General features: G+C 41.5%; 1 protein-coding gene across 6 annotated transcripts in view; it reads left to right on the forward strand.

Annotated features, from left to right (window-relative positions):
- Positions 1-13,481, forward strand: part of dbn1 (drebrin 1) — an 83,922-nt gene extending 70,441 nt beyond the window's left edge. For 2 of the 6 annotated variants that reach the window (XM_072662256.1, XM_072662260.1), the window contains exons 11-15: positions 1,522-1,632; positions 6,989-7,084; positions 8,591-9,033; positions 9,949-10,054; positions 10,216-13,481. In XM_072662256.1, coding sequence (XP_072518357.1) covers positions 1,522-1,632; positions 6,989-7,084; positions 8,591-9,033; positions 9,949-10,054; positions 10,216-10,268 — 809 coding nt within the window. In that variant the 3' untranslated portion in view covers positions 10,269-13,481. Of the gene's footprint in view, positions 1-1,521; positions 1,633-6,973; positions 7,085-8,587; positions 9,034-9,948; positions 10,055-10,215 lie in introns of all 6 variants that reach the window. The other 4 variants (XM_072662255.1, XM_072662257.1, XM_072662259.1 and 1 more) reach the window with 3 other exon arrangements.
- Positions 13,482-13,489: the final 8 nt, after the last annotated feature.

Here is a 13,489-nt window from a genome sequence, read left to right on the forward strand (position 1 = left end):
AATGTTATGGATGATCAGCGGATGTTGAATTGTTATCTCAAATATATTTCCAAAATAGACGGCGGACCAATTTAACATGAGTTAATTACCAGATTTAGTGGGGGTGTTTGAGCTGGACAGTCAGCCACACTGTATTTTGAGGGTCCCCTGCAGATTATATACAGATGCTCAAATATAAAGGGCTAAAGGGCCCCTTATCATAAAAACATGAATGTAATATGCATATACTGGTAATGTTTCACACACCCCAAATGCATATATGAAAACTGAGCTGCAAAAACAGCTTTTTGTAAAATTGTACATCTACAGAGCATCTACGAGGGAGTATGAAAATAAAACTGTGCTTCACATCAGCTTTCTAAGCCTAGAACCAATCATGAGTCATCGTCATGAAATAACTGCTACTGTTTTTAGCTATGTTGAAAGCAGTATATATAACAGTACGTCACATGCTGTGACTGTGTGAACAGCGAGTCCAGGGCTCAGCTCAGCACGTTACAGAACGGGTTCTTAATGGTACCAAAAGGTGCCTAAAATCATGCAGTACCCCAATGCAATGCTGAATATTAAATCCAAAGGTGAGGCTCGCATTCTCTCATTCGGGATTCTGAGTAAGTCCATTTGAGACTGCTTAAGAAAGCAGTTTTGTGGCAAGTGTGTGATGGTTTACGCCTTTTGCACAATGCTGATTGGCTAATTGTCATTATTCATTAGCTACATTAGCCTTGTTGCTCCAGTACAAAACTAAAGACACAAATCTTGGTTCTTAATATTGTGTAAATAGTTTTTTCGGCCGAAGGATTCATCACAAGATTTAAAGCTCATACTTAAACAAGCTGTATCTGAAAGCAGACTCCATAGTAGGACAACAGTGACATCCCTCTGTGCAGTCCGGAGTTGCAGGAGCCTGATACCTTTATTAAACACAGGCATGAATGCATTTCTGTCTCTCTTGGGTTAAAGTGGCAATCTTTTTCTGAGCTTCTGAACTCTCCATCACTTCATAGCTCTGGGGAGAGCTCTCTGCAGAAGTGCACACATGACTGTCTGACAGGCCTATTATATCTGCAGGGTGTGAAGACATCCCGTTAACAGCTTTCTCTCCCTTTCTCTTTTTTTTCTTCCTTTCCCCGACATTTCCCTATTTATCCGCTCCTCATTCCACCCCTTTTTGTTTCTGAATTCATCATTCGTTTTGGGTTGTGTTTCTGTTACCGCATTCCACATCCCTCTGATGATCCTTCAACGGCCTTCAACATCTAACCCACTGACAACTAACCAACTGCGCTGTCACCCTACGTCCACCCTCATTAACGATCAATCCGGTCCACCGGTTACAATCCAACAACTCCCCCTCACTCATTCTAACTCTCTCCCCACCCCTCCAACCTTTTGTCGTTCTCCACGTCTGTCCTTTTGTCTGTCCTTTTCCGGCCCTTCCTTTGTGTACGTCGCTCTGTGTGTGTGTTCGTGTGGCCGTTGGTGTGTCCTGCCCTGGGCGTCCTGTCTTCTGTCTACCAGGCCGCTTGGACAGTCCGTTCTTGAGGCAGCAGCACAGTCCGTGTGAGCCCAGTCCGCCCCCCCCTCGCACTCCGCCCCATGTGCGGCGGCAGCAGCAACCAGGGCCACCTGGTAGGTACTGGACCTCACTGAGAGCAGCTTCACCAGCCGCAGGAGCACCGGCATTAGCCAGTATAGCCTCCCTCCTCACAAAGTCCCCCAAGGTCCCTTTACTCCACACCAGCACCACTGCTTCGCTTCCTTAAGCAGTGGTCACCAATCGTCCTTCTGGACATTTACCTCCAGTGGTTTTCACCTCCAGCAGTTGTGTTGTGGTGGAAATTGTTCCATATTGCCATGTCTAGGTGTCTTACCATCACAATATGTGATATTACCACCATAATATAATATATTGTTTTACTTTATTATTAATTAATTAATTTCTTTGATTATCAACATTTAAGATCACACAGATGTAGCTCTGTTGTTACAGTGCCATAACTTGATACAGATACTGACGTGGTTTTCTTAATATACTAAAAAAAACACTAAATACTAAATACTAAATACTAAAAAAACACTCAAATTATGTAGCATTTCTATTGGTCCATTCATCATAAAATTGTGACACAATGTGAAGAACAATGGCTTCGGGTCATGCTGCTTGCCATCTGCAGTCGAAGCCTAAGAGAGCACAATTGGCCGTGTTCTCTCTGGGTGGATAGATGCCTCTCTTTCTTTCTCCCCACTTGGGGAGCCGGTGCTTTCCTATGAGTACGCTGGCTACCCAGTGATGCTGCACCAGCGCCGGTTCAAAAAGAGGTGATGGCTGACTGCACTGTCAGAGGAAGCATGGCTAGGCTAATTGGTGTTTCTAAATTGGGAAGGCAAATTGGGGTAAAAATAATAATTAAAGAAAGGTAAAAAAAAAAAACAGCAGCAATATATTGATAAAGCTGACCTATGCAAAGGCAACTACGTAGTTTTCATGCATATTTAATTAGATAATAAGTTACATTACGAACCTATGGCAGGTTTATGTTTGCACTTTCTTCTGTAATTGCAACATGATAACATACATCTAAATTATAAGTTAAATGAGGTATTATAATCAACATTATACACATAATAAACATTATAATATATATGTATATAATGTATAAAATATAATTATTTATTCTTATGAAATTATAGTGGTATCAGTTTTTTGACAAAGATTAAGTAAAAAATTTGACTTAATTTCAAGAGAATTACACCACTTATTGCAAGATAAGAGTGAGAACGTATTAATAAAATAAAAAATTTACCTTTTTTTTGCACAAAATAGTTTCGCCTTTGAACATTAAACAGCTTATGAACAGTGGATATATTAGGCTAGCATGTACAAGGAACTTTAGCATGTACAAGGTACTTTTTGTAAAAAACGTAAAATATGCAGAAATATGCAGTTATGGTGGCGAAGCACCCTCCACCATAGTAAGCACACTAACATTGCAGTGTTGTAGCCCTATATCCAGTCCAAAACTCACTTAACCTCACCCAGCTAATCACGGATTCTGAAGGCAGTAAGGAGCCGGATTAGGGCTGGTGGACGAAGCTAAAACAGCAGAGCGGTAGATCTCCAGGTGCAGGGTTGGTGACCACTGTTCTAAAGCGTTCACTGTAGCTGCAGCACACTGAAGTGGATCTGACAGCTTATTTTTAGGATACCTTTTTCCCAGAATAGAACTCTCCACAGCTAAGTGTACTAGACTCGTGAAACTGCTTGGGCAGTCCTAGCAGCTGGCATTGCAAACCAGGCCTAGCCATAGTGGTACATCTTATCCTTGATAATGCAGGCTCTCTGTGGTCCTTCTCTTTTTTGGAGCGATGTTCTTGCAGATGGCAGCTCCTGATGAAAGTGCAGTTTTCTTTTTCTTTTTTTACATCTGAGAGCGGGAATGTCAAGGCAGCTTTTTAGAAAGATCCTGTGACAGAAGGCTTTTATATCTCTTATTACAAATCCTCTTCTGCACGAACTACCCCTAGAAATAGTCTTTCTTCACATCTTGAGCCTTTCATCTCATTGCGACAGCCCCATCTGATCCATACTGCCATCTTCACCAGGGTTCCCAGTCAGAATATGTGTGCTGTACTCGTTGTCCTTCGAGCTGTGTACTTTGTGGAGAAGTTGTCTTTTGAATTTTCCCTTTTGAAGCTGATATCATGGACTTGTGGTCAGTAGTGGCTTGTAGTTTACAGTTTAGTGCTGGGCAATACCACAGATTTACTTTATGTTTTAAACCATGTACTATGGCTAGCCAACCAGTTCCTCAAAAAGAGACAAACTTTGATTTCTACAGTGAAAAAATGAGAAACGTAAACATACAAAAATGCGGCATTTAAAAGTTTGGGAACCCAGATCAAAATTTGCGTTCCTGTAAATAGCTAAGTGCATAAAACATGACCTGATTTTCACAAAGTAATAATAATACAAATGACAATACACATTTCTGTAATATTAAAGCCAGATGAGTATTGTTTCTATTTGTTACAGTTTCAAAATAACCACTCCCTTTGGCAAGTGTCAAGTCTTGCAGTTCTTGTGTGGGGGATTTTCGCCCATTCTTCCTTGCAAAAGGCTTCTATTTTTGTTTAAAGGACACAGGAAAGGTTTCCTTCTGGTTCACTTCCATGAAGGGTATATTTGTGCAGGTGTTGCTGCACAGTAGAACAGTGCAGTCCAAAGTCAGTGGTTTTGACATTTTCATGGTCCAGACCTCAACTTGGCCTTCACCATTCACCAGTAAGGCTTTCAAATTTGCATCACCTGGCCTTTTCTAATGAAGATTGCAACAAGCTAATTAATGTCTGAGACCTTGGTAAAAGGTATTTGAGAGATCAGATCTTTTGGGGGTGCCTACACTTTTGCATAGTGCTCCTTTTTACATTTGATATAAAAAATCAACATTCATCAACATTAGGCCTGTTGGCTTTTTGGGGTAAGTTGAAAGTCTTCTACTCACTTAACTTTTCAGAAACAGAAAGTTTGACCAAGCAGTGTCCAGAATTTCTGTAGTCTGGAAGTCTGCCAAAGTATGTTCATGCCTATTCATTGACCTACTGTTGTAAAACAATATATTAGTTAATTAATTAATTAACTAAACCTGATATTACGGCAATGACTACATAATTGGATGATGCGTCATGTGCACTGTTGGCTAGTTGTTGTTTTTCTCAAATTCGCAGTCAGTTAAATTAGAACATACACTAAAATAACTTGGAAAACATGGTAGCAGTACATCATAAGGATCAGTTCTCCAAAGACTGGAATTCTTGTTACTTCCCATCACCATGCTTGGATATCAGAAGTTGATTTGGTAGAACAGGGAGGCCAGTTTCCTGTTGAATCTCACAAATGTTCCCCCTGGCTTCCCCTCCTTCTGCCATGCTTCCTGCGACGGATGGCGATGGCCCTTGCCTGCGCTTCCCCCTGTGTACTCCTGACCTGTGAGTGTGTGTGTGTAGCGCAGCTTTGCCTGCATCCATGCTCTCCGTGCTCTCTGGAGTTTGTACTGTGGGCCTTGTGTAACTGTTGACTGTGTTTGTGACCTCTGTGGAGTTCACCTGGTGTCCTCTGAGCTCACCAGGCGATGTTGTGTTCTCTGTGACGTAAACTCGCCCAGTAACACTCAGTAACGCCCTTTCTGTGTCTTTTCACTCAGGTTAATGAGTCGTTCTCTTGCAGCGCCTCAGTTCATTTCAGTTGTAGTTTGAATTATTTAGCAGGATAAAATAAATGAAAGAGATGCTAGTGCAGACAACATCCTGAGATGGAATGGGAGAGTGGACCCCACTTATTGGCGTTGTAAATAATGGAAAATTTTTGGATTTTGGATGTTCATTTGTCATGAGTGATCTGAAAAATGGAAGTATATAAGGGTCTTGATGGGCCAGTTGGAAGCTAGAGGAGTTCAGGGTGTACTCCTCCTCCCAAAATGTAGTTATGCCATAACTTTGCTTGGAGTTAAACAGAGTTGCAGATTATTCCATATTAGCTGATAATGCCATATAGAATTGATATCTATAGTATCTCATATTTGAAGTGATTAGTGATGAAAGCAAGAAATTACTATGAATAATTACTTGAAATATTGAATAAATCATCTTATTACATATGATATTACATATAATAGGTTATTATTGTATGCTTATATACTAAAATATAATATTAAAAAGTAAAGTAGGAGTGGTAGTTCCAGTGGAATTGAGTAATAGTCAACACTAGGGCTGGGCGATATGGAAAAAATACTATATCACGATATTAACTTTTTTCTCGATACACAATATTTATCACAATACAGGTAATCACCGACTCTCCCGCACTGAATAGAGTGATTTTTATTCAACATCTGCTTCATCTAATTAAACCAGTCTAATTACACTGTTATGAAACCTGCAACTGATCAGTGTTTATTAAGCACTAACAGTATCATTGATATGCTTAGAAAAGCATATTGTTATCACAGTATGCTAAAATATCGTCATATTGCCCAGTTCTAGTCAACACCTTTCCTGAGAGTGGCTCATTGCTCCATTGTCATGGTCAGTTATGCATCATCTGTTATATACGTTCTCATGGCTATGAACTGTACATGGGTGTTACAGCAGAGGATTGGTTGGAGTGTAATTCCAGTACTAATGAATGTGTTTTTTTCATCAACCATGAAGTAAATCATGGATTTTGGACTGGTTGTTCTGTGAAGATCAACATCACTGATTAGTCTGTTTGCATGACCACTTCAGGAACCTTGTTACCATTATCATTTCATTTTTTAGAGCCTTGTATTCCTCACTGACAGTCTGTCTTTCATGTATTCTTTTAAGCAGACTTATCAGACTAACTGAGTCTTTTGGAAATACAGGGCTCTATTACAGTACCTCATTTTTTCCCCTGTAAAAACTGCGATATTTGCCGTCGACTGTGTAGTTTATCACTGCATATGTCATGTTAGGAATCAGTGCAACAGATCCATTGGAATGTGTTTCTCCTTGGTCTGCTGTGCGATGCACTCAGGTCACTCGGAAATCCTCACATTTCTGCTATCTGAGGCAGCACCTGCATGACTGGAATGTTAATTTCGTGAGTGTGTATTTGCTATTAGTAAATCAGTAGTTTCCCACATTCCGGCTGTTACTTTCGCTTCTCCGGTAGCCTTTCCTGCATGCTTTTTTCCAAGTCTTTTTTCCTTCTGGTACATGTAAATTGTGCTGTGTGGAACACTGGCTGGAAAGGGCCGGAGACACCGTGACAGAGAATACACTGGCTTGCTGCTGTCGTGAATAGCTGGTGTGCTGTGCAGACTGTTTGTAATCATCCTCTTCAGTGCTGTGGTAATATTGTGACTGGTGCGTGTGCACTGGGTGTTTGTGGGTGGGCTGTTGTTGTCTCATAGCCTCGCACTGAAAGTTCACTCTCCCTTTAATGTCTCAGATGACTCTGATGAAGGCCTCTCCGAGCGCAACATGGCTGCTGTGTCCCCCACGCCCATTCCCAAAATCGCCATACAGGAAGAAAAAGAGGATACCAGCTGTAAAGAGTGGGGTAAGGCCCTTTACCAGGGGGATGTACTTTACAAGAATTCACACAGTTTTCTCTTTATGCCATAGTTGATCAGGATTGAGTTTGCAGTGGCGCCACAGGAAGCAGGAACGTGTTTTGATAGGCCTTTTGAAAGCCTACCAAATCAACATTTCCTGTAGTGAGAAGGCGTCTGACATCGTAAATCTCCTGCTGTACGCTACATGTGTGAAAGGACATTTTCTAGAGTTCATATGTGAAAACGGCTTTAGTGTCATGAACCAGTTGATGTATTCGTTGACAATTTGGTAGAATTTGGGCCAAGTGCTCGCACAGTTTAGCTCCAGAGCAAAACTAAAGAAGTACTAAAGAACCTTAGACACCAAACATGCCTTGTCCAATCAACTCCATCTAAAATCTAAAAACAGATTCCATGCCGCAAGGACATTTTCCTAAACTGGGTCTATTCTTGAGATGGCGTAGAGTAACATGGTTTAAATCCATGAAAACTGACCATATGTCTTTGCTTTCTCTTGCAACAGGATTGTGTCAGTAACACAGATCATACTGTTCAGACATTACTACGAGACAAGCATCTCGCTGTCCCTTTGTACTGCTAAAAGATAACCTTCTGTGCAAATCTAGTGTTATATTACTCTTATTTTGACTTGGTCCAACTGTGGCAAAACAGCTGTATCAACAAAATGCTATATTACATTCTCAGCATCACCATTTTTGCGTGTCCCCAGGAACATACTGCCTCCTGCTTGTAGAGGTTGGATATTGTTTGTTTTTCAATAAAAAGGCAATAACCCAGAATCTGAACTGAAGCCTACAATGAGGTGGAGCAGAGATCCAATCCCTAGGACAACATCATCCCTTTCAGTGCCAAGGAAAAAAAAAAAAAGTCAAAGAATATCCTGATATAGACGTCCATATCTGGAATAGCGGATATTTGTGCTGCTCGGGATAATCATGAGTCGTCATAAGTACTTTACATGTTAAATGCTTAAGCAGTTTATGTGAAAATTTCACGGAGACCTCCTGGGGCAGGGTTGATTAGTTAGCGGAGACTCTCCAGGACATATGAAGCTGCCTCCAGTCTGCTTAATAAGCTCCACAGCTGGGAGGATGTTATTGCTCCCCTCCTCCATGATCATCTCTCTCCAGCAAACAGGCCTAAATGACACGGCCTGGGACTCATTTGTTTGCCAAGGCTTCATTTGCTTTCACAGCTCACTGGCTTTCTCAGCACTTGTTTGCGTGCCCTGGCTGCACAGTTTGGTGTCCTGTGGTAAAGTGCTCCGCTGGGACTTAAATTACTGTTCATTATCAGAACAGGAAGGACACATGCCAGTAAATATCTTTTATAACACCATCAGCTAAGCCTCAAGATGTAGGAAAATAAACCAAATACTACAGTGTAACCATTATTTTGGGTGGTATCCTAGAAATGTTCTAGATTCTGTAAAAAACATATATTTCCATATATGTCCAACTAATTTATAAATGTCCTGTGATTTCCAGCAGCTCCAGAGTCCCCCCAACGATCACCAGTGCAGGAGTCTGGCCCCACCAAACCTGTTCAAAGCGTGGCCCCTCAGACTCGCTCCACAGACCCATCAGAGGACAGCCTGCTGGACCTGTGGGAGAGTGGCCCAGCACCTGCCACTGCCCCGTCCCAGGCCACTCACATCATGGACCTGATGGACGATGTCCAGGAGCCTCTGGAGGCCGCCTCGTCCCCAAGTCTGCCCCAGCCACTGCTCAGCTTCGACGAGACACCAGACACCACTTTCTGCCCCGGGCCCGAGGATGACCCCTCCAGCCTGGTGGATGTGGCCGGGCCCCACCAGATGACCCTGAGCTACCAGCAGGCTCTGCAGCATGCCTCAGGCACCGACAGCCAGGAGCTGGACGACAGCCAACTTCTGATAACCAACGGAGACACGCTGCTCAAAGAAGGAACTCAGGTCAGTGCAGTGAACAAACTAATTGCTAACTATGTGAATGTGAAGGCCAATTCATGCTTCTGCATTGAATCTACACTTAACTCGCGTACCTCGCCAGAAATGTAACTATGCGTTGCAGCGATGCAGACCTCGACAACTGAATTGGTCTGCTTGGTAGCATCGCTTCTTTGAAATTTAATGTGAGATAAAGGTTCTAACATGACGAACCAAATCATTAAATCTACCTGCATTTCCTTGTCCAGCCACTGAGAGACATGGAAAGCACAGAAAATTTGCCCTCCTCGGTTCAGCGGCCATACTCCGACGTCACCGCTCCGATGCCATCGCTCTGACACCATCACTTTCAATGCAGACATTGTAGTAAAAATGAACAACAGCTATTTTGCTCCAACTCCAACATAATCCACTCAGTTTCAGTCTTCGTTGTTTCGTTGTCAATAGATTTAACACAGTGCCCACCCCCCCTTTTTGCTAGACTACTGTTTTGGCTGCAGAGCACCACAGACACATCTATGCACAAGTATTTACGCTTACAACGGTGTAGGCCACTTGTGCAGGCTACGCCGTAGACTCTAGAGTTGACCGACGCAGAAGCAGAGGTATTATATTCCAAGGTTTTCTTCTCCTACAGCAGTAGATATGTTCCTTCTTCAGAGTTTGCTCTTCTGCTCTGTGTATCTCCTGGATGGATTAGAGCATTTATTTACTTTGCCACTAGATGGCAACAAACCATATTCTGTAATGATGGAGCTGTCTTTGTGCTCAGCAAAGACAAGCAGGGCAGCAAGGCGTGAGGCAGTTCATTAACCTGTGAGAGAATAGGTTGTTGCTCACTGAAGCCTGAATTGTGCCTGGAGCCGGAATTATGTTTGGATGGAGACTTGAGCGTTTATGTGTTTTACTGTTTTCGGACAGGCGAGTGAAGGCTACTTCAGCCAGTCACAGGAGGAGGATTTTGCTCAGTCTGACGAGTGCTCCGCAAAAGTCAACCCCACGCCAGTATTTTATAACAAACCACCAGGTGAGACCTTGTGAGATCTTTAGAATGAGTTCTGGAGTCATTAGATAAGATTAGCACCAGCCTAGAGTGCCGGTGTGGTGCAGGTTCATTTGAAGCGTATATCCCACCACAGTTTGACCGGACTGTCTGGATTTTTTTCTCTACTGTTTTTCTTCTCACAGAAATTGACATCACATGCTGGGACACTGACCCCGTGATGGACGATGACGATTAAGAGCGGTAGAGGGGAGTGCCCTACGTCTTTGAGGAAGAAGAAGAAAAAAAAGGAGAAAAAAAAACACTTTTACAAGTTACAGGTTATTACAAGTCTTGCATCAGAAAACTCTGTATGTTGTTTTAGGGAAACAAACAAACAAACAAACAAAAAATCTTAGCCACTAAAAAAGGACGGGTTATTGTTAAAGATGCCAGTGGGTTTAAGCGCTCGTGATTAGTTAGCAAGAGCGTGCAGGAGCTGTATGTGTGTTCTTATTTATTTCTTTTCTCTTTTTTGCTATGCAGACTATAGCACAGTGTGTATTTAGTGCTCACCTGTGTTGTATTGACTCCCTGTGCCTAACAGGTGTGACCAGTAGCAGATAGAGCATCCTGTTTTTTTAGTCGCGTGTCTGAACGTCGAAGGACATGACCCCTCGACGGCGCATAGCTCTAGCCTGTCCAGCCTGTGGCCAAGGTAGTGCAGTACTTCCCCTCTTAGCCGCTCAGGCTAGTAACGAGCGTCTGTTTGCCTGGTTCAATCACAAAAGATGTACGGTGGAATTTCTGCCCACAGCTGCCTTGGCTTTGACGTCGTCTTCGGTCTCGGACTGTTCAAACATAGAATCAGAATGAGCAGACACACACACACACACACACACACACATGCATGCACGCACCACTGGCAGGTTGAAAGTGTCCGTTGTATTAGAGTGTCTACCAATTCTAATTCTGTGTGACTCAATCTTACACTGTATAGAGTGTGTCAGGATTAGCGAGACCTGGGTTTGTGGGTGCCATTATATTCAAATTAAGTGATTATTTTTAGAGAAGTAAACTTAAAAGAAGGGGTAAATCTGAGACTATTTTTGTGTCGTGCCAATTGTTTTGGATATCTTGATGTTTTCACACTATTGTGTTGATATAGAAGACCTTTAGGACTTAGAACCAGGTGGCATATGTATATTTTGACTACATATGAAACAATGTATACAACATGGTATTATGGTTTTTGTTTTTTGGGGGTTTTTGTTTTGCAATAGCGTTAGCATTAATTCGCCAAGTAACGTAGGCAATAACTATTTTAGAAGACACAATTGGGGAATTTTGTTTAATGCGCATTTGGTTATATTCATATGTGCATATCTATGTGTGTATGTATGTGTGTGTACATCTTGTGCTAAGGTTTTATAGGAGAGTAAAAATTTACTGTGGGTTTTTGATTTTATATCGACTTTCACTTTTTAGCTCCCAAATCCAAAGAGAGGTCATTCCCACCTTGATTTAACCCCTCATTAACCATCATTAGAAAGTACCTTAAAGGCTTCCTACTAATTTGACCATCAGTCTTTTTTTTTTCATTAAGAAGTAAATGGTAAATGGCAGTGGATGCTAATCCTAAAAGAAGACGCCGTCATTTTTCAGCCTAAAGCTCTTTTGCTGCATCTCTATTGTACAGATGATTACCATAGACAGTTAGCCCCATTAGTATTGGATCAGTAAATCAGAGAGAAAAAATCCTTAGTGATAAAACTAGTGAAAAAAAACACCACAGGATGAGCAAGTTTCATGCCCAAATTTTGGGCAACATGATTGTCACATGACTACATTAACAACAACTGCGTCCAATCAATCAGTTTCAGTTTAGGGCGAAACAAAGTTCCAATAACAAGTTCACTTCATTCTTGTTTTGTGATTCTGAGCGTTTTTTATTACGGAAAGTCATGTGACTTGGAAAGAGTTTAATATCTTCTGCAGAGTCTTGGATAGGTGCTCTAAATACAGCATGTAGCAGCGACCGAAAAGCTTTTTTTCCCCAACATGAAGAAAAACCTGCCTGCAAAAACAGAGATGTGAATCTGGACGGAATTTTAGCTTAGTGAAAAAATGTAAAGATCATTCTCTGACACTTGCTTCCACACGGCTGACTTTTGTTGCATTTGCAAAAAGAGCCTCATTCTACACTGATTGCAATTTGATCATGTCATTAAAAACATCATTTTTCAGTATATATCATTTAACCTTTTCACTTTCAATTATTCAACGCTTTTTGGCCTTTTTTGACTAATTTATTTTAGTTGCAGAATATTCTGTAAAAAAAAAAACAGATAATTCTGGATAATTTTAGAGAATAACATGCTCGACAGAGAAACTCTTGAGAAACAGGACCCATGTAAATTTGAATCCATCCGAGTAGAGCATAAAATCGTAATCCCTGCAACTCTTACAGTAGAAGCCGATAGACGGTTGCTGAATGTTTAGGCAAAACACTTCCAGAAGCTTCAGTTAAAAATACTTTAAACTGTAAGTTTGTATAATTTGCTCTTTTACAGGCAACCAGAAAACGCTAGGGAAAGTTGACAGGGCAATACGGATGCAGCAGACAAAGATTAGGTTGAAAAAACTTCTTCAATTCCTTCACTCCAAACCCTGACCCAGCACAGATGAACTCAAGCTCGAGTAATTTTGCTAACATACACATCACACATCTCCACGGATTTGAACCACCTGTTTCTTTTGTTATTGCTCATTGCCCTTTCATCGCTTTGACTGTAATCAGTCTTCCGTACTGTTGTATTTCCAACCGCTGTTGCACACGTCAGTACAGAGATGCTAGGACTCAGTTTCATGTTTAGTCAAAGTTTCTTTTTCTTTCTCGTTAATGTTAAAGCAAGCAATAATACTAAACCAATGTAGTATTGTTTTGTAAATAGCTCTACTTCTAATTTCAGTACTGTCAGTGCAGTACTGTGGTGATTAACATGTATGTGATTACGACCTGTACAACAAATAATGGCATTGGCCTGGATGAGGTGGGGGTTCTTAAGACATTTCTAATTCGGGATGTTTTACGTGAAAGTGGACTGTTGAGGGGAGCCGACCCGCATCTTTAACAGTAACCGAGGCCCTTTTGACATTTGATTTTAATGTACTCTTCACCCTCCAACCTCCTTAGTAGTGATTCTTATTCTCTCTTCCCCTCTCACACTACTAGGAGACTACTATTACCACTACTATTGCTACTATTACTACTGCTATACTACTACAGTTCCCCCCATTGTCCCTGAAGCAAGGCTTAGCAACTCCTGAAATATCTCTCTCTTTTTTATTATTATTTTTTCTCTTCCCTTTTTCCGTCCGCTTCTCACTTGCTGTTTTTGGAACAAGCACAAGATCTTTTGTGACATGCTGTGCTTCTGTATGTTAATAAAAGATTTCAAAAACCCTCCAATTAGTTCA

This window comes from Salminus brasiliensis, chromosome 18 (assembly GCF_030463535.1).
Source record: "Salminus brasiliensis chromosome 18, fSalBra1.hap2, whole genome shotgun sequence".
NCBI classification, from domain to species: domain Eukaryota; kingdom Metazoa; phylum Chordata; class Actinopteri; order Characiformes; family Bryconidae; genus Salminus; species Salminus brasiliensis.